The sequence below is a fragment of the Taeniopygia guttata genome, chromosome 10 (genome assembly GCF_048771995.1).
Source record: "Taeniopygia guttata chromosome 10, bTaeGut7.mat, whole genome shotgun sequence".
NCBI lineage: Eukaryota > Metazoa > Chordata > Aves > Passeriformes > Estrildidae > Taeniopygia > Taeniopygia guttata.
Genome location: NC_133035.1, coordinates 7,972,145 through 7,996,800, shown reverse-complemented (window position 1 = coordinate 7,996,800; position 24,656 = coordinate 7,972,145). Strand labels below are relative to the sequence as shown.

General features: G+C 38.4%; 2 protein-coding genes across 4 annotated transcripts; both read right to left on the bottom strand.

Moving 5' to 3' along the window:
• Positions 1–339: 339 nt before the first annotated feature.
• Positions 340–19,779, bottom strand: DNAAF4 (dynein axonemal assembly factor 4). Of its 3 annotated transcripts, XM_072933923.1 has the most exons (11): positions 19,694–19,779; positions 10,107–10,201; positions 9,663–9,761; positions 7,343–7,490; positions 6,836–6,969; positions 5,502–5,742; positions 4,622–4,767; positions 3,915–4,024; positions 3,031–3,184; positions 1,931–2,036; positions 340–873 (listed from the first exon to the last, which is right to left on the bottom strand). In XM_072933923.1, exons 3-11 carry the CDS (start codon positions 9,678–9,680, stop codon positions 764–766), a joined length of 1,167 nt encoding a protein of 388 aa, XP_072790024.1. In that variant the 5' UTR covers positions 9,681–9,761; positions 10,107–10,201; positions 19,694–19,779; the 3' UTR covers positions 340–763. The 3 variants fall into 3 exon arrangements, with proteins under 3 accessions (XP_072790024.1, XP_072790022.1, XP_072790023.1); XM_072933921.1 differs by lacking the exons at positions 9,663–9,761; positions 10,107–10,201; positions 19,694–19,779 and adding exons at positions 8,032–8,166; positions 8,198–8,219; XM_072933922.1 differs by lacking the exons at positions 7,343–7,490; positions 9,663–9,761; positions 10,107–10,201; positions 19,694–19,779 and adding exons at positions 8,032–8,166; positions 8,198–8,388.
• On the bottom strand, positions 16,104–24,342 carry PYGO1 (pygopus family PHD finger 1). Its single transcript, XM_030281135.4, has 3 exons — positions 24,153–24,342; positions 19,694–19,779; positions 16,104–17,960 (listed from the first exon to the last, which is right to left on the bottom strand). The coding sequence occupies exons 1-3, from the start codon at positions 24,199–24,201 to the stop codon at positions 16,839–16,841; spliced, it is 1,257 nt and encodes a 418-aa protein (XP_030136995.1). The 5' UTR covers positions 24,202–24,342; the 3' UTR covers positions 16,104–16,838.
• Positions 24,343–24,656: the final 314 nt, after the last annotated feature.

Here is a 24,656-nt window from a genome sequence, read left to right as displayed (position 1 = left end):
GGGCTAAGATGATCTTTCTCCCATTGCGAGTGTCTCTCCTCCTTAGCCCTCACTTCCCCTCAGTAATTTTAAAGAGAAATATCTTTAAGTATAGCATTACAGTCAACTGAGGCACTCAAACTGCTGCACTGCCTCCTTCCAGCTGTTATAAAAAAAGTGTTTTCAGCCCCTTCCAGTGCAATGCAGCCGTTTTCTGTAGGAAAGCAGGGCTAGCAGCTTTCCTATCAGACATTTCTGACTCACCTCAGCACTCCTCTCAAGGCTCTAAGCAAAACATCTGGAAACAATGCCTGCCACCTTCTCCCTGATACAACACTATAAAATTTGCACACAATAATATGTATCTGCATGATACTTTATTATAAAGAAAGAAATTAGTCATAAATGGTATTCAGGAAAGAGACTGATGCAGTAAATTCAGAAATCTGCTAAAACTGCTACCGGAAGAAGTGTAGTTGAAATGGTCCCATTTTGGAAAGAACACATAAAAAAAGGAACCACTTCATGTCCGGGATTTCAGATTGTCAGAGTAATACAGAATGCTAACAAAAAACCAAAAATACAACAACTTTGTATCAAATTTATATAAAATATATCTAATCAGGTTTATAATACTATACTTTCCAGTAATATATCCAATTTTTTACCAATTTTGTAAGTGTTCCAAGTGAAGCAGAAAATCGTCAAGATAACACACACTGAAGAGAAATAGGATTCCTTCTGATGTCCTCAAAGGCTTCAAAATTTTTTATGCTTTTTTTAATTAAGAACTTTGCATTGTTCCTTGAATTAGATGTCGAATCTTCTCAGCGTCTTTTTCTAAAATTTTATTTCCGGGATCAATCTTGAGAGCTGCTTCATAATCCTGAAGGCCTAATATAGACACATTAATAAGAATATCAATCAATTATGCAAGAGTATCCTCTTTAGCAACTAACTGGAAATAAACACTCCCCAGTCATATGCATAAAGTATTCATCTTGAGGCTTGTCCTTAAGTAAGATGGCATCAGAATGGTATTAGTTTAGCTTCCACTAGTAAATAAACTTATATTTTGTCTATCTTATTTTACAAAACATTTTAGTGGAAACATTCTACCACAAATATTTTCAGGTTTTGAAACATGAAAATAGAGCCTCTTCATTCATGTACATATACACCTATATATGTGTGTGTGCATGAAGTGACTGTTCTAAAGTCTTCTGCAGAAGAGAGGAAATGATCCTGCGTGAAAACATGAACAGAAAAGACATGAACTGTGAAAACCAGAGCTTGTGGGGAAAAAAAAAAAAAAATCATGAGTATGGGAAGTAAAATCTTGCCTACATTAGTCTTTTTTATAAGGCTTCAAAGTACAAATGAAGCTGTAAGGGAATAACCAAGTGATGCCTGTAGGAAAAGGTAAACAATGGCCAAAGCTTCATATAACACTGACATTTTGAATATTCTTCAGTTTCTATTACCAGCTTTCACTTGTAAATTTGCTTTACAAAACTAATCTGATACTCTTGAGGAACTGAATAGGGACACTATAAATTCAGTTATTTTCACACAAATCACATGTACTTGATGAATCATTTTACTCATTAATATGGGTTTCCTACCTCATTTTACAAAGATGTTACTGAGCACTTCACAAGTATTTTAGAAATATTTCAGGTTATTTTAATATCTTCAATGGAAAAACTCCTAAAATTAGGAATGCAATCCTTTTTCTCAAACTTGTAAAGATTTTTCAAGTATTCAGCAAATTAAAAAAAAATAAAGAATGTGGTATAAAGGTTCATAAAAAATAAACATAGATTATACAGACCTCCTTCAAAATCACTTCTGAGAACATAAAGGTGTGAGCAGCCTCACTAAGCTAAACAGAATTACTTGCATGTCACTATAAATACCTGTGCATGTTTTCATAAAACCAAGGCCTCACCTTCAGTGTATAATTCCAGCTGACAAAATGCTGTTCCACGTCTGACGTGGGCTTTCACTCGAGCATTCTCATTATCAGGAACAGGTGGTGTCAACAGTTCCAGTGCCTTTACAAATGAGAACACCCAAAGTATTTATAAGTAAATTTTCCATAATTTGGGGCTTTTTTAAATTTATGAACACTTCTTTCACCTAATTACTATTATTATGCAGTCACATAATAACTATTTGAACAAATAGAAAATAGCTATTCAAATTTAACTATAAATGACTTGTGACTCTGGTCATTAAGATTTGTAGTTTGCCAATTACAGTTACACTGCCATGGCTAAAAACTGACAAATACCATGTTAAATGTTTATTGAGGTCAAATAATGTGTTCTGTTTTCATGTATCATATGATCTCTCATGCTATCAAAACGAAAAAGGTAGCACTAAAAAAGCACATGTGTTTTAGTAGCAGTTAGTAGGAAAAAACAAGACCAAAAACCCCCAAGTTTCAAGACTCAAGTACTTATTAGTTCAAAAAATAATAAGGATTGGAAAACTTTTCCCACATTATTCAGGTGCCATTTGAGATCATTCTTCTTGTTGCACGAATAACACTGCTAAAATACGAGGACAATACAGCCCTTCTTTAAAAATGTTTGGTTTGTTGGAAGTTCTTTAAGGTATCCTGCTTATCACCACAACTTTTTTTCCTTCCAACCGAATGGAGCACACCACAACATAACAGAAAATGTATGAGTATACTTTGGTTTTGTTTTTCTCTGCTCCAAGTTGTGAGATTTTTCAAGTGTACACATTGCTACAATATTTTTGTCTGTAAAGAAACCTACTGGCCAGTATATGGCCATCTGTCACAAATGTGTGGAAGTCTGGTTTAGGTTTATTTTATTGCTGCTTTGTTTTAAATTTCTGAAAGTTCATTAATCACTATCAAATTTTAATATTTTACCATGGTTTCATTATATCAATTTTGAATTTTAAAACTTTGAATTGCACTACTATGTATTTACAGATCTGCTTAAAACAGAACCATAACAGTAACAAATCACATTAATGCCAAAGATGACAGCCTGGGCTCCTGAGTTTTTATACCTTGGAGGAATCTTCGATAGCTTTGTGCAAATTTCTCAGTTTGAGGTGGCAAGCAGCACGGTTCAGGTACAGCACGGGAAGTTTATTGTTCAGCCGCACTGCAAGGTTATAGGCATTCACAGCCCCAAGGTAGTCTCCCATTGCAAACATTTTGCTGAGTATTAAAAAAGTGAAACATGCACTTTAAAGAAGGCTATAAATACAAAATAACCACTTACTTATTGTTAACTCATTTTCAAAAATTTGAGGTTTTAGCATCTTTTCCTTTAAAAGGTTCCTTTATAGCCTTTTCTGAGAACAGCACAGCTGAAGCTCAGTGCACCTTGCTGCTGACAATACAGTTTAGAGATACACAACAAGAATAGCCACTGCTTACAAGCAATGAAAGATTGTCAGAGTGGACATATTTATGTAGACACATAAATATTTATGTAGACACAGGCTAATTTTGAAAGTTTTGTATATCTGATTATGATTGCCAAATAAAAGGTTTCTGTATAACACAACTATATAAATAAGCCAATTTTCGTATAAAGTCCCTAAAGTTTATTTTATACAGATATCTAATGTCTCACTAAAAAAGTACAAATGAAATGAAATCCACTTAGGTATTATAGTGCACTGCCTCAACTTTCTTCAAAGAAGAATATACATAATGTGTTTACAACTATTTTGTTCACCATGAACTTCAACCATTGCATCTCATGATTTATCACATTCTAACCCCATAAGCTGTCAATAAAATCTCCAGTACGACCACCATGACTACTCTAGACATTCACCAACTCTGTCTATAATAAACAGAATATACCAAAACTGAACAGTAGACAAACACCATAAAACTAATTCATTTTTAATACATCTTCAAGTGGAATGTAACTTACTTTCCTTTGTCCTTTAACCAATCTGGATTCTTCTCCTCTTCTTTTAAATCTTCCAGCTCAGATAAATCAGAATTTATTATTCTTCGAGCTTCTGCTTGTTTGTGTAGCCACTGTAAATACAAAATGTGCTAGTATTATTTCTGAAGTAAAAATTCACATCCAAAAAAGGATTTTATTTTTGTTTCTTCACTCATACTTATCAAAAGAATTCCATTGATCACATATTTCAGACACAGGAAAATATTTGATAGTGTCCAATATGAAAAACTTCCAAGTTTCCCCAAAAATTTTATTACCATGAGAAGGCAGGTTACCACATCTCTAATACATTTTTGTTTACTTGTCTGTTTTGATCTTTCAAAATTACTTTGTGTTCATTGAATCAAGCTCAAAAGAACTGTGAGCTTCTTTTAAGACAGAACTGAAAGAATCTTAAATATAAGAGTTAGGACACTTCAAATTTTGTACTTCAAGGAATTAAATTAATACTGCTGCCATTTCTCCCCATGCCAAAAAAGGGACATACTATTTATTAACCTGCACAACCACACGGAGAAAAGACATTTTATATAAAATTGTTTCTTTATATCTTAATTTAAATAATACTGCCTTCCTTGGAAGATAAGGATATTGCACAGGTAACATTCCTTGGCACAGACACTATTTTTATATTGACTGAATACACAATAATTAATTCCCCACCTTACCTCCTCCTCTTCTGCAACACGAGATTCTCGCAGAGCTGTGGGAAAAACTCGTGGTGTAAAGTTGACTTTAATTGTAGCAGGAGCTCGGGGAGCTGGTAACTGTTCTTCCTTTAACTTCTGTGAAAATATACTACAGGAGCCATGACCTATGAAAAGAGTTAGAGCGCTGGAAATCAAAAATGAAGCAAGAGATTTTTCTGGTTTTCTACCGAAGTCCAAACTACACCTGACTCAGAAATGCAGCACATTAGAATTAAACCTCTAGTTGCTTGAGAAAAGTTTAGGCTTGTTCTTCTGAAGGGAAGGTTCAGACAACTTTTCTTCCTAATGTAGCAAGTAAATAAATGGAATTATACAGCATCTGTCACAAATTAACTTAAGCTCCTCTTACACCTCTTTGTTATTTGTATGATGCTGCGACAGGGCAACAATAAGAGCTAAAACTAACATATCAAATCACACAAACAGACAATTAAATGTCTTCTGCTGGTTTAGTTCCTTGAACTGCCTCTCCATGGAGCCAAGACACAGGACAGAGAGCACAAAAGGAGATTGAATACTTCTATGAAATCCAGCAGCTAGGTAACTTTGGGTACCAGAAACCCCACCCCCAGGAAGTCTGCACTACAGTGCCAGAAAGGCTTTCTGATTTACTTTCCTAAAGCTTAGAACAAAACCCACCCTTGTATTTCCAAATACTTCAATAAGAGCTAAGAACTCATGTGCTTTAGCTCAATAAATTGCCTGAAATAACAATTTTAAAATAGCTACGAGCTCAAAGAACTGGTGGAGACAAAGATAAGTAATGAATTAGAAACATATGGGAATAAAGCTATACCCACACTTAAAAGAATTACAAAGTACAGTTCAATTATACAACCTCTTGTGGATTTGAGTCTTGTCTTAGAACTTCCTTCATTAGGAATCCGAGTTTTGTTCATTTTTTCATTTTTTCTTTCTTTTAATGGCTCTATTTCTTGATGTAATTCCTCCTTCTTTTGTATGCTCTTGTATTTATCACCATCTTTTTCTTGGTTTTTCCATAACTCCAACTCTTTAGCAACTTTCTGACGCTCCTTTTCTTTTAGAGCTTCAATTCTTTGTCTTTCTGCTTCCTCTAGCTATTAAAAAAAACCAAAAAAAACAACAACAAAAAAAAACACCAAAAAAACAAAACCCTATGAGATACATAACATCTGATAATACTGACTTGACTAAGTTACAGTTACCACTATTTTCCCAGTTCCATATCCCAAGTATAATGTAACCAATAATGCAATAATGTGACCATACAAGCAGAGTTAACTAAGATGCTTAAAAATGACTGTGAGAGTAAAGATTTCTGAATAGCTTTTAGAGGTCTCATCTTCAAACTATTTCACTAACAACCTTAAGGTGCAATTCAGAAATATTCAGAAATAAGTTTTACTTTTAAACAGTGAAAATCCTAGCACTGTTCCAATGTAGATCTCTGGAGAATACAGAAATGTAAAATATATGTGATGATCTGAATACACTGTGTCTTATTTCTCCTCTTCTCTTTGAGATTGTTACATATTAGAAGAGGTACAACATTGCAACAACTTTCTTAGTTGTTGCAACTAAGAAAGTCACTAACTGTGGTTCTTTTTGGTCCATATTGCATATGCAATCTTAAAATTTCATTGCATACTCCAAAAGAAAAAAAAAATCCTTTGAAGACAAGTGAAGGGACCAGACTTCTTATATACATTAAAATTTTAAGAACTTATCTTAAAATATACATAAAAAGCAGAATAATAATGACACAAACACAAAAAAGACAAAAAGAAAGCAAGTCTGATATAAAATACAATAAAGAATAAGTTAGAATTTTTAAAACCTGTATTTTTTCACAGTGCTAAAGAGGACTAAATATATGGAAAGGCCACAAAAGGCTACAATTTTGTAACATGACTGTACTCTCCTTTGAACAAACAAAAATCTGAGCTTGTCACCAAAAACTTTCATTAGTATTACACACAGATAATGGCAACTTGTAAGCACTTTGTCAGTAAAATTTTCATGTTTGATAATAAATAGGTTTTAAGTGCAAAGAAATAACAAGGTTCACCACTACTATAAAAAAAAAAATCTGAACTTTTTGTATTTTTCAATGTACATTTACCAAAGCATCTGCCAGATGAGTTGGTAGCTGTTTACATGTACATCTTGCAGAGCTCCTTCTAAACCTACCTTCATTGTGGCCTCCAAAGCATATTTTTTGTGTTTCTGTTTTGTAATTTTTTTTGCTTCCGTCTCCTCTTTTGCCTTTTCTTGGGCTTTTAGAACAGCATTCTCTCTCAGATACTGTAGTTTCTCCTTGTCAGCTTAAAAAAATAAACTATCTTAGTCACTTAGGCTTGGTGTTCTATTGGTACATAACATGTTAATGAAAACATGATTTCTTTTGCTACTTTGGCAAAATACAACATGATTACAATTTGACAAACCAGTGTCTACCAAGCCTACCTCTAAAAGAGAAACATTAAGATTTGCTTAAACACAAAATGTACATTCTGCAGGAAGCATTGTATTATTTCACACACGTTAGAACTAGTAGATATTCTTCATTCTCACATACTTTCTATTTTTAATAATGAACAAGGTTGAACTGAGCAGATATCTCAGCTCAGTTATAACCAGAAGTTTCACAGTATGGTTTCCTTACACGCAATCTACTTTTCAGAGTAGAAAACTTACCATTGGCTAGAGTTAGGGAATCCCACAAGGCTGGTTCTTTTTTATACAAAGTGAAGAAAATGTTTCCATTTCCAATCTTTGCTGTGCTGTTTGTGTCATCAATAGGAGCATACAAAACGGCTTCAAATAAAAAGGGAGGGATGCTTACCTACAAAAGTATAATTTGCACTAATATTAACTATTTTAAATTAACTCTCATGTATTCAAAGCAGAGCACAAGCATACAGTAAACCTCAAAAAACAACACTACTGACAGAACTAATTTGCTTTGTATCCACTGTAGTGGTTTGTAGAAGCCCAGCGAAGGTGCTTCCTTCCCGTTAAGGTTGGGTCATCACAAGGTTATATATTTCATGAATGAGATTGAAAAAGCCAGTTCTTCAGCACTGCAACAGAAGCCATAGATTTCAAATTTAGGATTATTCACAGTACAAGCAAATGTATAAATTCAGTCCATTTATGAGAGTAAAGGCGGCTGGCACCTGTTGAGCGGCCAAGAGCATTAATTGGGAATGAGCAGTGGTAAAGCCATTATCTGCCGCAGGCCGGGCGTTTAGCAGCCTGCAGCACACAGAGGGAAATTCTAAAAGATAGAGGGCTGTGAACTTGAAGAGTTGCCATGGTGCAGGCGCGCGTGCCTCTGAGCGGGACTACGGAGGCAGGAGGCCCGTGAGGCGAGCGGCTCCCACCTTCAGGTACTGCTCGCTGCAGAAGATGTTGGCGGGGGTGGCCCGGGCGCCGCGCAAGGGCAGCGAGAGGTACACGGCGGTGGGGCTCTGGCGCCAGCTGTGCTCCCGCAGCCACACCGGCATCGCCGCTCCCGGTGCTCCCGGCCCCGCCCGGCCCCGCTCCGCTCCCGGCCCGGCCCCGCTCCCGGCCCCGCTCCCCGCCCGGCCCCGCGGTGCACGCCGGGAGCTGTAGTCCCCAGGGGCTGAGGGCCGCGGCCACGGCCCTGGCTGCCAGCCCGCAGCTCCGCAGGGCAGGAAGGAACGCAGCTCGTGGCATCCACGTACATTTCTAGAAAGAGACAAACTCATGATAGCGTAGAATTTATGACAAAAACTCTCAGACGTTAGTTTTTAGCAAAAAAAAAAAAAAAAAAAAAAAAAAAAAAAAAAAATCTGGTCCAGCCTCCCTGTTCAAGTAGGGCCATCCTGTGCACATAGCACAGCATTGTGTCCGGATAGTTCTGGAGTATCTCCAGTGAGGAAGATTCCACAGCCTCCCTGCGCAGCCTGTACCCACAGAGAAGTTTTTCCTCAGCTAAGGCAGAACTTCCAGAGCATCAGTTTCTGCCTATTGCCTCTTGTTCTATTGCTCAGAAGCACAAAGAGCCTGGCTCCATCCTCCAGCACCTCCCTTCAGACATTTACACACATCGCTGAGGTCCCCTCCCAGCCACTTCTCCTTGAGGGTAAACAAGGCCAGCTCCCTCAGCCTGTCCTTGTGAGGGATTCTGCAGACCCTCGAATGAACTCGGTAGGTCTGCGCTGGACCTGCTCCAGGATCTCCATGTCCCAGTACTGAGGACAGTGCTCCATGTGTGCCTCACCATGGCTCAGCAGAGGGCAGGATCGCCTCCTTCACCTACTCTGGCAATGCTGGCACTGAAACTTCCACACGGCCCCTGAAAATAACTGGGTCATACAGGCAGCCCCACGCTATTGCTGAGCAATATTGTCTGCTGCACTGTCTCTGCCAAAAACTCAGGAGGTAATTTGCACATTACCACTCAAACAAACTGTAACACTGTATCTGCCAAAACAAAGTCTAGTATATTGAAAGCAACTGCTTCTGGAGAATATGGCCTGAAAGATGAGACAAACACAGGTATGTTTAAGATCCTCAAAAGTATACAATTACCTAGAACCAATAGGAAAAATCCAGAAACAAAAAGTCTAGTTTTTCTTCTTTCTTGTAAAATGAGACCAAGAATAATGGAGTTTAATGGCTCACATTAACTAGTATTTCTAATGTGTACGACTGAAGATTTAATTTTTATGTTAAGATTTAATTTTTATGTTCTATTACATGTAATACACAGCAATATTCAAACAGTGAAGGTTACTTTTAAGCACTGTTTATATATAAAAGTAGGTATTGCAGAGATTTATTACTTTTTAGAGCAAGAAATCCATTACAACTCATATGATTTCTGGCTTATTCTCCACCCTCGCTCACCCACATCAATATCATCTGTAAGAATTCTTGCATAGACTGGAATCCAAGAATTGAATTAAATTCCTCTTTCCAAGAACATTCAAAGTACATAGCAGCAGCAGCTAGAATGATAATAAGGTAGTAACTCAAAATCTCCTACCACTCCAGCTGTAGTCATCCAGAAAGTCAGAGGTTTTGAGTGCAGGTCTTCTGTCTTGGTCACCCAGGTGTCATTTTTGGTTTAATCACAGAGCATATACTGAAATTAAGCAGCTTATTATTTATTCCTGCTAGAAGAACTATATTATGCATACATGCTTTACAAGACACAGTAATGGTTACCAGTATCCAGTGTTCTCAAATTACACAAAAGAGCTCTAATACATCAACCAAAATGTCTATTTACTTAAAACCTAGATTTGCAATGCACAGCTTGTAGGAGATACAGTAAATATCACTAACATGTTTTCATGTCAAAGTAGTAGATTTAGCTGCTAAAGGACACAAAAGGGATTCAGCAAGGTCTTGGATCAGCCTTAAAGGTTTTGAATTGTTGTGTACATGCAGAACCACCACCTCTGTCCCACCCACTCCACAGCCTTACCTGGACAAGCTGCTGTGCTCTCACTTGAAAAATAAACAGGAGACACCCATGCAGCATGGTTCTTCTGCTGGCACTAACTTTATCAGTCATAAAGTCTGCAGTGGAAAGTTTGCAGTGAAAGAAGATAAATTTTTCCATTGAAAATCTGATTCCTAAATTCCCATCTCCTGTGCTATGAAGGATGCAGATTTATGTTCCAAACATGTTTGCATGTTCCAGATAAACCTTAACAACATTATTAATATTCTGCACCTTCCAGCTCCCTATACATACATATATCTATTCTGGGGTTATTTCACTTCTAATGGCTTCAGAAGTTTTAATATATGGATACTTTTAGATGCTTTACATTTTCTTACCTTTAATTACTAACCTTTTTTTCTCACATCCTTTCTAAATTCTCTCTCATTTCTCTCATCCCTCCATATTTTTAACAAAAAGCAGAAACATTTTATGAGACTCTGTTTATTCCAACAAACTGTTTTGCATATGTAGCTTGGGACCTGTGATCAGTTACTTGTAAAAAAGATTGGTAAAGCAGTGATTTGGTATGTTCTAGTTCTGGCATTTTAACAAACAGGAAGAACTTAGTAATAATTTTATAAACTGGAATAAATAATTCTTTGTATAATCACTTTCCAAGTGCAGAAAGTTATTAAAAAAATCTATTTGAACAAATGGTGCTTGAGCATCCCTTCCCCTCCTGTGAAGAAAGAAATGGGGCTGAAGACACAAGATCTTTTCCCATCTGCCTTGAAGTCACTGCAGATGAACACCTTTACAGAACAGTGGAGCTCTCCAAGAGAGGCAGGAGCTGCATTTTCTGATCCATATGACCTCATGCTGCTTCTTGCAGGACTACACCTAATCCAAATGTGTTATCACAGGCAGAATATGAGAAGCATCCATCTAGGCATTATATCATCTTCAGAAAGTCCACAGGCAACTTCCCCACAAAAATTATCTTTATTTTAAAAGAAATTGAAACTAGACAACAGAAAGCAACAAAGTTACATACAGTGCTGGACAAAGCCTACCATATACATTTTCCAAGAACACTTGAATCAGATTCTGATATATGTTCTTCTAGAAGGTAAAAATATCACATCCTAATTAACAAAAAAAAATTAAATGTCGACAATCTTAATCAGCTTATATTTTGCATTGTTTGGATGGCAGTAGATTGGTAACATGCCTTTTTCTACTCACTTTTAACTCTAAAAGGAGAAGGTGAACAAAAAATTCCAAGTCAGAAGGCCCTAAAGACCATAGTGCCTGCTCTAAAGGCCACACACAAAAGCTTGGAGGAAAGACCAAGTTTTGAATAAAAATCTCTAACAACTTTGTATTATTTCACATTTCAGAAAAAAAAACTATCAAGAAAGAAAAACAAAAAAAAATATATATTAAGAGCTTGCCCTCCCTAAGTTATAAGGAAGCTCAGATTTAGACCATTCTGTAGAGGAAAACATGAGTGTCTAGGAACAGACAACTCTCATAACTCCAATCCCAAAATGTCCCCAATACAGCAATTCCTGAAATACAGTGCACAAATCTCCAAGGAAAAAGGTGGGCTTAGGTCAAAAAATTATTTTGAGAGAGTTTCTTTGAACATGAAAAGGAAAATTATGTATGGTATGCAGAAATAGTTATTCCCTGTGGTGCTGGGATAAGCCATTTCTAAACCAGGAGACAAAGGGTGACACTGAAAACTTCAGGCTAGAGGCAACACCTCTGAGAGCCTGAACACCACTCAGAACTCATTACCACAGAACTGATGACACACAGCACTAGGCCACTAAAGGAACCTTTCTCTTCTTCTATATAAAGCAGATGTTATCACTTCCACATAAAGAAGTGAATGTGCATAACTCAAGATGTAGTGTAGGATAGTTATATTGCCTTAAAGAGTTCTGCTAAGTACACTTAATTTCCAATTTTAGGGAAGAGTCTATTCCAATATAGAAAGCTTCAGCCAAAACTTATTATTGAAGTTATTCTGCAACTGCAGAATAACTTCAAAATACGTCCAGTTCTACATCTTCCTGCATATTATCTAATCACATCCAATAGACAAAAAAATGATATGCCTCCTAAGCAAACAAAAAAAATTATATGTTTTGTAAAACAAGTAAAGAGTCTTAGAATAGAATTTTCACACACAAGAGCTGATTACCAAATATCCACCCATTTATCAGTGGATAATATTAAGAAATTCATATTAAGTAATGGCAACAAGAAGATAATGCATATCAGTGCTGTGGGTTCTGAAAGGTATTCAGTTTTAATTATTAATTGCTACCATCTATCATAGCTCATTCTATGCAAGATACCTCACCAGCTACCAATCCATAAACAATAATGTTTCACATACTTCATAGAGTAGCTTAAAACACATCATGGTATGAAATAATTTGTATTACATAGTAATTTAATCCCTGGCCACAGGGTTAATGTTGGACAAAGTCTGGAAACTTTTCCAATTTGAATTACATACATTAACTTTGTCACACACCACAGCACTAATGCGTGTATTACATCAGACATGCTCTAATTTAAAATCAAAACAAAAAAGTTGTTGCAAAAATACATGTCACCAATGTGGAACACATTCAAGATTGTATAAAAAGTACTGAACTGATATCCCAAAACAGGCATATTTAAGCAGTACATAAGGAAAGATTAGTTTTAATATGAAACAGTCGTTTAAGTCACATACAACATGATAAGAAGCATGACTTCCTTTTTTTAAAAATGTTACACAAATACTTTTACTGACAGGCAATGTTTATTTATAAAATGAGAGGGATATACTTAATGAAGATGTGTAACTGTATTAAGTTGGAATAAAGACAAATGTTAAAAAGATGCTACATTTTAACACCACTGATTTTGTAAAAATCTCAAACCATATAAGCATTTCACTTGCAAATATCACAGGCCCCAAACTGCAAACACTTTAAAACATTCTTGACCGTGTGCATGCAGTTTCACTGACTTCATTAATTGTCACATGCTTGAAATTAAGCCTGAAAAATGTGATTACAAAACTGGTTCTTAGATTAAAAACTTCAGAGGTCACAAAGTATAATCTTCTTTGAGCAGCCCCCAAAATTATATTTTTCTTTTAAGCAGAGCAAACTTCATTACTTCTCTCTAGCTTCTTTCATATGAGGATCTCAAATAATAACTAGGCCTCTAAAGAACCTTTGGAAGCAAGCACCAGTCCCATCTTCTTTCAGAAGAGACAAGCACAAACCTGCTAGTTTCAAGTTGTAGAAGGAATGAGTAAAACAGGAAGAAACAGGATTTTTGCTACCTGCTCTCTAGTCTGTATCCAGCACTGTCACTTACATGTTTTCTCATTTAAAATTGGTCACTAGCAAAAAAGTATTAAGGACAGCACTATCCAATTTATACCTGTTTATCTCACCCTGGGAGGAAGGTGGAAATTTGGGAGCAATATAAGGCTGCATTTCTGATTATGACCACAAACCATGTAAAAAGGACATAGGCATTTCCCACAAAAATGTTAAGGTTTGCAAGATTTACAAAATCTTTGCAATATTTTTGGTGTGCAGCACCAGTAAAGTCTAATTCACCAGTAATGAAAGAAGCGCATGAAAGTTCAATACAAATTGTTTCATGTATTACAAAAAACCTCACCTATTCTAGCCAACCCTCCCACCCTCCCTCCCACCCATCATTCTAGAACTAACTTCTAATGCTAATCAGCTGACATTTTCCTAGTACCTCACTAATTAAACATGATTGCTGTTTCTCCTGTGCATACCTGAACTACTACTTAGTCAACACATGCAGAGAAAACCAAAATATAACTGCTCTCTAGATAAAGAGTTCAAGTATGCCAAGAGCATATCAATAGGGCAAGCATATTGGTTGGATGACTTCTGGAGATCCTTGTCAGTCCTATCTCTAAGATCAGTGTGCTAACAAGTGTGGAATTGGTTGTTCATTTGTTTTTATTTGATATCATTGACATTTTCTAATGCCTTGAACTTACAAATTAATAAATGCAGAAAATTTACTGGGTTACAAACTCAATATAATACCAGTTTAGAAAAAAATCTAAAATAAATTGTTAGAATAAGTTTCATAAATACACAATTTAAGGCCTCATAAAATGATATTCCAGATTATTTTAGGTATTTAAGAACACTGTGTTTAAATACAAATGTCCCAACAGCTAATCTAGAAAATAGTTGCTTAACTTCATGTTGGATTGAGGAAAGGAGTAAGAAATACATGGCTATTTTAAATACAATGCCTGCTCCAAATGTTAAAACATTAATTAGACTTCTGAGAACAAATGCCCCAAAATCTTCTCACAAGAGTCATGGGGCATGGGAGTGGGAAAGGTAACAATATCATCATTGGAGCTTTGGTTGAATTTTCACTAAGCAAAATTTTGATTTCACTTACATTACTGTAGGCGTGAACCAGCTCCATTATGTTCACAGTGCTAATTGTTGCAGTGATTAAACTGATTCCTAGAGGAACAAATCTATCTAAACAAGGTTTGGTTTAATTGCTACTTCAGGTACCAAAAGCAATTCAAACAGTCTGTCAGTCATTAGGAGAACTACTGAAGAATAAATCTCTCTAACAGAGGTTGTTGCTTGTTTGGTGTTTTGTTGGTAGTTTTAAAATCACACCTCTAACAAAACAAGATCAAGTCTAGTTAATGTACTAAATTAAAGCAACTACTGATGAAAACAGCAGCTCTGGATCTACCTTAAACTTTCCATCTCCATACAGTAAAATTCTCAATTTCTTATATGAAATATATCACTTACACTCTAGATATTATTTTCTTTTTCCTAATGAAAGAAAAAAAAATAAAAACCAAAAAAAAAAAAACCACCCAACAAAAAAATGGTGTGGTAATACTGCACTTATACAACTTTCCACTTTTAAAATAAAACATGTTGTGTAGATCTGCACAGTATCTTCCAGAATGTACACAGCAGAGCCCATTTAAAATCAAACACAAGGTGAGCTATCAAACAGGCCTTACTTTCATTCATTAGCATGGCTTACCATGAAAACTATCTCTTTATTAGATGACTGTATTCTCTATAAACTCCTATATCACTCATCATCACAGACCTGAAAAATGTATCACATTAAGGAACATGACTAATACCTGTAAGCTCAACATACAATTTAATTGCTGTTTAAAGACTGTTTCCAGCACAGTGTTACATATTCCAAGCAGAATCTGTTATCACAGTGCCTCCTTTTAATTCAAAACAGTATTTCTCTCAAAAGAAACTTTTTCAGTTGCACGTGCAACTTCATCACACTGCTAAGGCTGAACTGTTCAAGGCTAGATGCTTCCCAACATTCAAAAAAGAACGGGAGTTATTTTTGAGATCAAGAATAAGATCAAATTACCCTTATTAAAATAGAATTTCTTAGCTTCACACATAAGGCTGTAGTGCCATTAATACTTGTCAGTAGGCTATCTGGTTTAGCAAAGGAGCTAAACTTCTGATTACTTAGTTCTGATAGGAGCTAAACTCACCTGATATGACAGATGTATTTTCTTTCTTCACCACCCCTCACTGCAAGACTGGCTGAGGCAGTGGTGGGAATTTAGTTTTAAGACTTTGCTAGCCAAATTATCAAGCAATTTGGAGGCTGTGCAGAGCACACTCCATTGCCTTGCCCCCTCCTTCATGCCAAGCGGACTGTGTAAGCTCAGGGTGACTGAGCAGGCTGGAGCTGACAGCCCTAGAAGCTGGGCAGGATTTTCCGTGCACTACTTCATCACAATTCTCAAGCAGCACTGAGGCAGGAGACTGGAACCATCAGTGAGAAAGAATGAGAGAGAGGTGCATGACTGCACAAGCGTGACAGATGCAAAGACTGTATCCCAAGGTATGTCCTCAAGATAAATGAATTAAGGTTGCATGAGCAACCCTAGTTCTGGCAGTCTCTAGATTTAAAGCAGTGGACTTCATAAACTCGATGTGTTCTTTTTCCAATTTAATCTTATTTCACAACAATTTCCATATAATGCAAGGCCTAGCAAGAGCCTTCAGCATGTAATTGCTGAGAAGTTAACAGATTATTGCCTTTTCTAGGAAACAGAAATGTGTAATAGTTAGCATAGGTTTCATTGTGTTACTAAGCATGAATTCATGATTTTTGAATAACACATTAATGCTTTACTTCAAAAATAGGAAAAAGCACATTCTCTGCATTTACCCTAAAATAACAACTATTAGTACTGCACATTCCTCCATGTCATGTCTACTATATTCAAAGAAAAGCTAGCAAGAACATCAATAACAGATATTCACGTCAAAAGAAAAAAACAAAGTAATGAGTACTTGCAAATATAGTACCATTAAAACCAAGCACTAAATGCTAGTGCTAGTTAACACATTAATACACACTAGCAAATTAGGGCTATTCATACAGGCACATTTTTTCCTTCAATAATATTGTCAATGCTCATCCTACTTCCGATCAATTGTCAGTTACAGTTTAACCAGAAACAAAAAATATTCCATTCTGTAAAACATTTGCACGCATAAAACTAAGAGTACAAAATCTGAGATGGAAGTTTATGAATGAATACAGATTAGGGGGAAAAAGATGACAGCAATCAAACACAACTGATTGTCTGCAGAAAGTGAAGTACCCAATTTGTAACCAAATTTTCATAGCAAGTATTTGCTCCACTAGCACCCATTCAGGCTGTCAGCCTTCTGTGTTCAGTGCAGGTGGTCCTGCAGTCTCTCTCGTGCGCATTAGCTGCACATCCTTGTCAGCCATGCAAGTGTCACAGCCCCACACTGCCGATGCCTCTGCCGTGAGAAGGCCATAGGCTGACTCTGTCATGCCTGTACAGATCCGATGGAACCATTTCTGACAAGAGGCTTCACACAGGATGGCATCCTGGTCATCATTGACTTCGTGTGTACAAATTCCACACGGGTAGACAGGTTCAGAGGACGAGTGTCCATGACGACTGGGATGGAGGGGTGTTTTGCTGCTCTTTTCAGAGTTGCATCCTTCAGCAGTACCTCGAGGCTGGCGGGACTTGCTCTGAGTCCCATTTGAGTGGCCAGCATTGGTGTTATCAGCACTGTTAGAATGGCTGTTATCCTGATTTACCACATTGTTTCGAGTAACATTTTTCAGGTCACTGTTACCTTGACTCACAACATCCTCTGTCCTGTGATGATGCTGATGAGCAGCAGTGTTCTGGCTGGATGCTTTGCTTGCACCTTGACTAAAGTCTTGCTTTTGTGCTGATGATTTTGTCTGGTTGTACGTATTTGGTGGAGGAACAAAAGAATGGTTTGACTCTAGCTGAGAATTTGGAAAATTTGGATTGTTTCCAGGACCAAAGTTAGCTGGCACATCAGGGTGAGGTATCTGACCAGAATGGCCAAAGTTCTCCCCAGGATTTGGTCTGAAATGCTGAGCAGACATATTGACATTTTGATTTATCTGACCACTGCCATAAGGTGGTTGATTCCCAAAACCTGGATTATCATGTGGACCAAAGCTGAAAGAGTGGGGTCGACTAAAACCCATGCCAACAGGGTTTTGAGGAAGAGGATGTGGTTGGTTTCTGAGGGAGTAAGAACCACCATATGGTGAGGACACTCTGGGCAGCATGTGAGGTGGCATTCTGAAAGTGTTATAGCCTCCAAAACCAGGATAACCAGGATTACTAAAATATGGATTTCCTGAAGGAAGTGGTTTATAAGACACAGTATTATAGTTGTCATCAAATGGATTTGCAGCTACAAGGTGGTCAGAGCTTGGGTTCGGTGGTGGAGCATATTCAGATGGAGGAGGAAATGACGACCCCTACAAATATTTTAAATACAACACTTTAATTAGTTTTAGTATTTCCCTGCAAGACAGACCAACCACAAAGATTCTGGATTAGCAATACAACTGCTGAAAGAACTGTTCAGCTGTTGTGTAAAATTCACCCACTGTACCCTGCCAGGCTGTCTGAAATTTCAGTACAGAGGCAGGGGAGGAGTTTGGGCTCCAGATAATGTGGAGATTTATAGTAGTTTCAGTGTTTCAAAAAGTTTGCAGTTGAAAATACTACTTGATATGTGACTTCTATTTCATAATCTTTTACAAAAAGCAAGCAACAATACAGAAATCCAGCTGTCACAAACACATACACAAAGTATTTCCAAATGTTGAAGAGCAGATTTGAAGCATTTCCTTAATTTCATTTTGGGTTCATGTTACTGAATATACATCTCTTAAGACACCCCACTTCTATGAGGATATATAGTACCTAATGGTACTATAATGCCAAAAAAGGCACTTAGAATATAGGACTCAGCAGACTGGTATTTTCTATAGTCTGTGGAATATTCTATGCTGTACATTTCTATACCAAACAGAGCATTCAGTGATTGTGGGCAGTCTGCAAAGAATAGTCAGTAGGTATGAAACATGAGGATTATGCTCTGGTTACAGAGCATAATCAAGTGTTTAATGGAGCCCAGAGTCTGTTTAAATGTCACCAGTACAGTCATACAATTGAAGTTCATTCTAGACTATCCTGTAGGGAACACCTGCTGGGTTCACCCTCACACTAACTGTGCTCACAGAAAGCACTTCCTCCTAAGTGCTAATAAACCAAGACTGAAAAATTTATTTAATAAAAAATTGCTGCAGCACAAATTTCAACCTGATCTGAAGGAACACAAGCTAGTCTGCATGTCCTCTAGAGTTATTACCATTCCAGAACACAAGAAAACTGCACCAAGAAAGAGGTGTGAAGCCTTGTAAAGTAACTGAATATTTCTCAGAGCAAGTTTCAGCATGACTACTTTAAAACAAAACAAAAATGAAGAAAACAGATCCACATCTCAATGGACTCTACACAGGTCTAAGTGATTGTTTTAGCTACATAAATAAAGGTATTCCCACTAGGCAGTACCAAATTAACAGATACTCTCACTCAAAGAATACACAAAGGAAAACTCGGTGCTACACCCAATTGCTTAAGATATTTTGTATTGCGGCTTTCTTTTCTGGAAAGAACAACTGCACAGAAATGTCATATTGCAAGGATTTACTGTAAAGAGCTCTACCTGACTTAGCTTTTGCCTGAAAATCACTTGAAGGTATGCCAAGAGCTTGGTCAAAGCACTAACAAACTGTACTGATTCATTAGCCCACAAACCTACACATACTGAAATGACAGTAAGGTAAGGAGTCGTCTCATGGCAACTACTCATGCTGTACAGATTTCTACCAATGGCTACAAAGTCATTAAAAAAAAAGTCTGCCTCAGAATCAAATCCCTAAGGTAAAAATCCATGTTATTGCAGTTTTACTGCGCTCCTCTCTTTATATGTCTTTGGCAACTTACAGGTATTAAAATAACTTCTGCGCAAATACTAGTACTCAGGAAGATTTCAACTTCAAAGTAAAACTGAAATACTTGGTATGTAGCTGCTATTTGTGACAACAAACTGATATTCTGAACAATGAGAGATAGTCATACCAGCAAACAACATTTGAGTGCACTGTTTATTAAGAATTCAAAAGAAGCAAAAGAAATTTACCTGTGTATTTGCTTTGCGCTTTTTCTTATCAGGGCTTCCAAGCTGAACTCCTGGTCCTCCTAACCCATCCAATCCAGTGTCACCACCTACAAGATATCAATCAGTGCAATAGTACATTAATTTTATTGTCGACTGTATTTTAAGTTTGTCTTTAACTACCATAGTTTCAGATATCTGTAACAAATACTGAATTTGCATTGACTCTGGTGCCTTATGTTCCAAGTGCTAAAGGAGCACACATCTGGAGGAAATCTAACATCTCTCCTGTACCTCTGTCTGCTACCACTTTCATGTCCCATTCATGCTCATTCTTATTGAAATAGTCATTTCCATTTATTTTATTTTTATCTGTCCCTTGATTCTTAACATCTCCACATCACCAGTTAGAAGTATTTGTTTGCATAAATCATAAAACTTTCAGAAGAACTGCAAAAAGCCATGTCTAAGAATCACCTTTTAACTCACATAGACACAGCATCCATGTAGCAATATACAACAGATTGTTACAATCCACCATGAAGGAAAAGCAAACAGTAGTAGATCCATGAACAAAAACCACTGAAAACTTGCCATGTTGTTTCGACCAATCTCCAGTGCACCAAATCTAAATTTCACTAAATGCAAGACTTGATCAAACAAAAAGACACCTGCCAATAATAAGTGAACCAGCCCAGCTCTGCAGAAACCTTACATAATAACAGAGCAAGGCTATCCTGGCACAAAAAAAAAGTAAGGAATGTTAATTTCACTGGTTGCTCAATCAGACTTCACCCAGAGCAATACAAAGAGATACCTGTACTTCCCCTGGGATTCTCCACCTTTCACAGCAGTGAGACAAGATCTCAAATTTGTATAAATTGTGGTTTTCATTCTTAAAATCCTAGTTAGACCATAAGTGAAAAATAAATCTAGCAAATTCATTATTATCCCAGCCAGTCTGCCTTCACAGGCTCAAGTGAAATTGCCACATTATGGGAATGTAAAGAAAACCCTGAGCTGAAGTATGAGAAGCATTCTCAGGTGATACCAGAGCAACACATATTAAAGTAGTAACATCATTATATTAAGAAACTATATTAATTCTTTTTTTCCCAGACCCATTAGGATAATAGATTATTTGCTCTTTTATATAAATATATAGCAACAGCACAGAACAGTAAGCAGGCAATCCAACCCAAACATTTTACTGTTGTTTGTTTAAAATTGATATTCAGAATACGAGTCAAACTTTATCAAGATGCAAGCACCCAGCTGAACACACAGGTCTTCATTACCAAAGACAACCTGGAGATAACTGTGAATTATCAACAGTATTATGCAAAGCAGCACAATGTATGACTTTACACTGCTCTGTTAGACAAGTGTTCCCAGCAGACAGGTAAACCAGATTTAGGAATATTCAGCAACATAACACAAAATCTCTTCTCACAGGGAAGCAGCAGACCAAATTGCCTGTACACAGACCAAAATATCCAAGTTATTTGAAATACCCCTAATCCAAGGAGGCCTGACACATTTTCACTCCTAGCGCTTCCTCCATGCCTATTTTGGTTTTTTTTTTTGAGGTTATGGGGAATTTACCAGTCCTACGTCAAGTAAGAATCCAGTTCTGCCTCTGCTTTAATAAGTTCCTTTTGGCTCTGGTTGTCACTGTTAAAACTGATTTTATTTTTCATTGCACATAAGAACGATACGTAGATATCCCAGATCAACACCTATCAAATTTTAAGTCTGAATTTCAAAGCCAAGGGCATGACGTCACACCCAAGTTCTCAAAATAAACTCATGCACATAGCATATTGTGGTCTAAGATACCATCAGAGAAACTAGGGATTATTCTTCAAAAAGAGACCTTTTTGCCTTGATTTAGAATATAAAATCCCGCATATACACAGTGTGCTATGAAGCACTGCCACTACATTACCTGTAGATACTAAATGATTACAGCATGAAGTTTTACATAAAGAATGATGGCAAATTTCAACTCTATAAATCGCCTTCTTTATAATCTATTTTCTCAAAACTGTTCCCGTACTTTCTATTGGCTTCTTCTCCAGTGTTCCTATAAGTTTATTCTAAATTTAGTGTAAGAATGCACCGTGAACACTAATCCTCACAACTGCATAAATTACACTCCTGTTCATGTCCCTGTATGCTTAAAATATAATTGATGTTAACCACTGATAGCAAAATACTCAAAATATCCAGATTTCTTTTAACAGATTCAACAACTAGCAGCACAGACATCAGTAAATTTGTGATCAAGTAGAATACTTAGGGTCATACACAAGTGCTGGTTTACAGTAGCTGAAGTTAAAACTTTATAAAATTACATATAAATTCCCTCTCTGGGACATCATTCTTCAAAAGCATAAGCATATGAACATTAAAACTCCAGTGACAAGTTCCATCAATTTCTACCTGAACTACTTTCATCAGCAAGGCCATTCACATGCCTCGGTTTAGAGAAGGGAGTCCTGTGTCTGGAAAGGCACAAAGCTTTTGTATTTTCAGTTCTCACTGTGTGAGGCCAATGATTTAATTCAGTCCTAAGAATTTATATTTTCCCTTTGGGTTCTATAATGATTTAATTTATACATGAAAGGAAACAGAATATTAGTCCTAGCATACCTCCAAAATAGAGTGAATAAGGCTTATTTTCATGAAGCCAAAATAAACTTTCCACAAAGTCACTTTTGGTACCTACCACACAGACTTTCATTAAAGGAATACCAAGCATTTTGGAACACTGCACTAATGAAAAATTATTCATCATCTGAGACTAATTTTTTTGGGCAAAATTACAATCCTTTTGACTGGGACATCACCTGTCTCATGGATCTGAAGATATAAATACATATCTGATAACTCTTCCCCTATTAAACTACAGATAAAATTAATTTCAGCCATTCACAGTTGGGCAAAGGAGAAGACATAAGCCTCATATTCTCTTTTACTTCATACGTACCTAAGATTGACATTTTCAGTATTAGGAGAATTGCAAGTTGTATTTTGTTTACACATTAAGGGATTTTGACTTTGCATGTAATTTATGCCATACTTAACATACTGCAAATACAGTATGGAATATTTTCATATTCAATGACAAATGTCAGTCTAGGTTTTTAGAGGATGGATGCCAGAGTCTGATGCCAGAGTCTTTTTAAACAGTACTTTATCTCAGTAAGAACATTCTCCCAAGAAAATTAAACATCTGAATAAACTTTTCATTATAGACAGAAAACTAAGAATAGTCCAATTTCAACCAAATTTGGTGAGCCTATTCTGTGGCCCTAAGACTGTAAACAGTTTTGATATTAAGCTGCAATTGGGTGGAATTTGGTGGGTAACTCCGGCATGTGAACTATATATGCTTAAATATTTGCAGAATCAGGGCTTGAGAGTGGAGGAGGTTAACGAATCCCAGTCTCCTTTGTAACACTGCTGTGTGTCTTCATTCTCTCATTTGCAAGCTTGCAATCCAGCTGTTACTATAGCAGTTTTAGAAAAGCAAACTGTAAATCAATGACAATGTGCACCATGGAATCCACACCTTTTCCCACTTATCCAACCAGAAAAAAAAAAAAAAAGCTTAAAACATCAAGAACAATAGAATTCCAGGGGCAAAACAGGAGGCAAGAAAATGAGAAGTACTAAATTGCAAATTTTATAATTTTGCCATGATTTTCACCCAACCCAGTCACCCATCCTGCTGTCTTTGATTATTTCATTCAGAGAGGCATTGCTGTGTCTAAGGACTATAAGGACACAACAATCACTACGCAGGCTGATGTGCCACTGCCATTAAAGTCAGCTGCACTGCCGAAGTCAGAGGAGACCCTGCATTTCTGCCCTTCTCCCTACTCCTTTGAAAGAAACGCATACCTCAAACCTCACCAGAGCCATACACCAGTGCTATTAGTAAAGAATAATATTTCGATTTTTTTTTTCTTTTTTAATTTCCCCAAACGGGAAAGAAAAAACTCTAACTAGACTCAAGCACGGGAGCCAGGACTGGGGGCAGAAGAGCGAACATTCAAGTGTAATTTATGGGCTCTGCATCAGCACGAACTCGGACATGTGGCACTGCCGCCGTATTCCCTTGCACCAGCAGTATGCTCGCTGCATACTAATGCGCTGCACATCCCCAGACACACAAGAGACAGGACCGCACGCCGCCCTCCCCCGCGGGGCACACCTGCGCGCACAGCGAGCCCCGGGGCTGCTTTTCAAGGCCCGCAGGCTGCGGGAGCCCGCGGGGCCCGGCCGGGCCCCACCGACCAAACTTCGAGCGGCCCCCGCACCGCCGGCCCCGCCGCAGCCGGCTGCGCGGCCAGGGGAGCCCGGCGGGCAGCGGCGGCGCGGGCGGTGCGCGCATCCCGCGGCTCCGCCAGCGCTCCGCACGGGAGCCAGGCCCCGGCGGCGGCCGCCCCCGGGCCCGGCCCAGCCCTTGCCGTACCTCGGGATCTCTTCAGCGCGATGGGGTCCTTCTCCTGTTCCGCTGACATTACAGACAGCAGCGCATGGCTCCCAGGGCGGCAAGAATCGGGGCTCTTTGATGCTGCTGCCGCCGCCGCCGCCGGCCCGCACCCCGCCCCCTCCGCCCCCGCCTCCTCCGCCGCCGCCCCCGCCCGCTGCTGCCCTAGCCGCCGCCGCCCCGGCAGCGGAGCTACGAGACTTTGCAAAGTTTGGGCGCGGGAGGACTCCGCTACAGCCCGCGGCAGGGGCCAGGCCAGGCGGGGTCCGGTGAGCGGGGCGCCGCTGCCCGGAGGCCGCCCGGGGGTCTGCGGAGCGCCGAGCCGCGCCGGCCAGGGCCCCCGCAGGCTGCAGGCGCCCGCCTCGCCCGGCCCCCGCCGCCGGGGCTGCCGGGCCCCGCGCAGCGCCCCCGCCGGACACGGCGCCGCTCAGCGCGCCGAGCCCCCGCTGCCCGCCGGCTCCCGGGCGCGCAGGGGCGGCAGCGCCC

Excerpts from the sequence above, each read along its gene's own strand:
- DNAAF4 (XM_072933922.1), bottom strand. The coding sequence starts at position 8,357 with ATGTACGTGGATGCCACGAGCTGCGTTCCTTCCTGCCCTGCGGAGCTG. Across the intron at positions 8,167-8,197 it reads GGGAGCGGGGCCGGGCCGGG|CCGGGAGCGGCGATGCCGGT; the intron begins AGCGGAGCGGGG and ends GGGCCGGGAGCA. Across the intron at positions 2,037-3,030 it reads CTATCGAAGATTCCTCCAAG|GCACTGGAACTGTTGACACC; the intron begins GTATAAAAACTC and ends TCATTTGTAAAG.
- PYGO1 (XM_030281135.4), bottom strand. The coding sequence starts at position 24,201 with ATGTCAGCGGAACAGGAGAAGGACCCCATCGCGCTGAAGAGATCCCGA. Across the intron at positions 19,780-24,152 it reads CGCGCTGAAGAGATCCCGAG|GTGGTGACACTGGATTGGAT; the intron begins GTACGGCAAGGG and ends GATATCTTGTAG. Across the intron at positions 17,961-19,693 it reads AGCGCAAAGCAAATACACAG|GGGTCGTCATTTCCTCCTCC; the intron begins GTAAATTTCTTT and ends AAATATTTGTAG.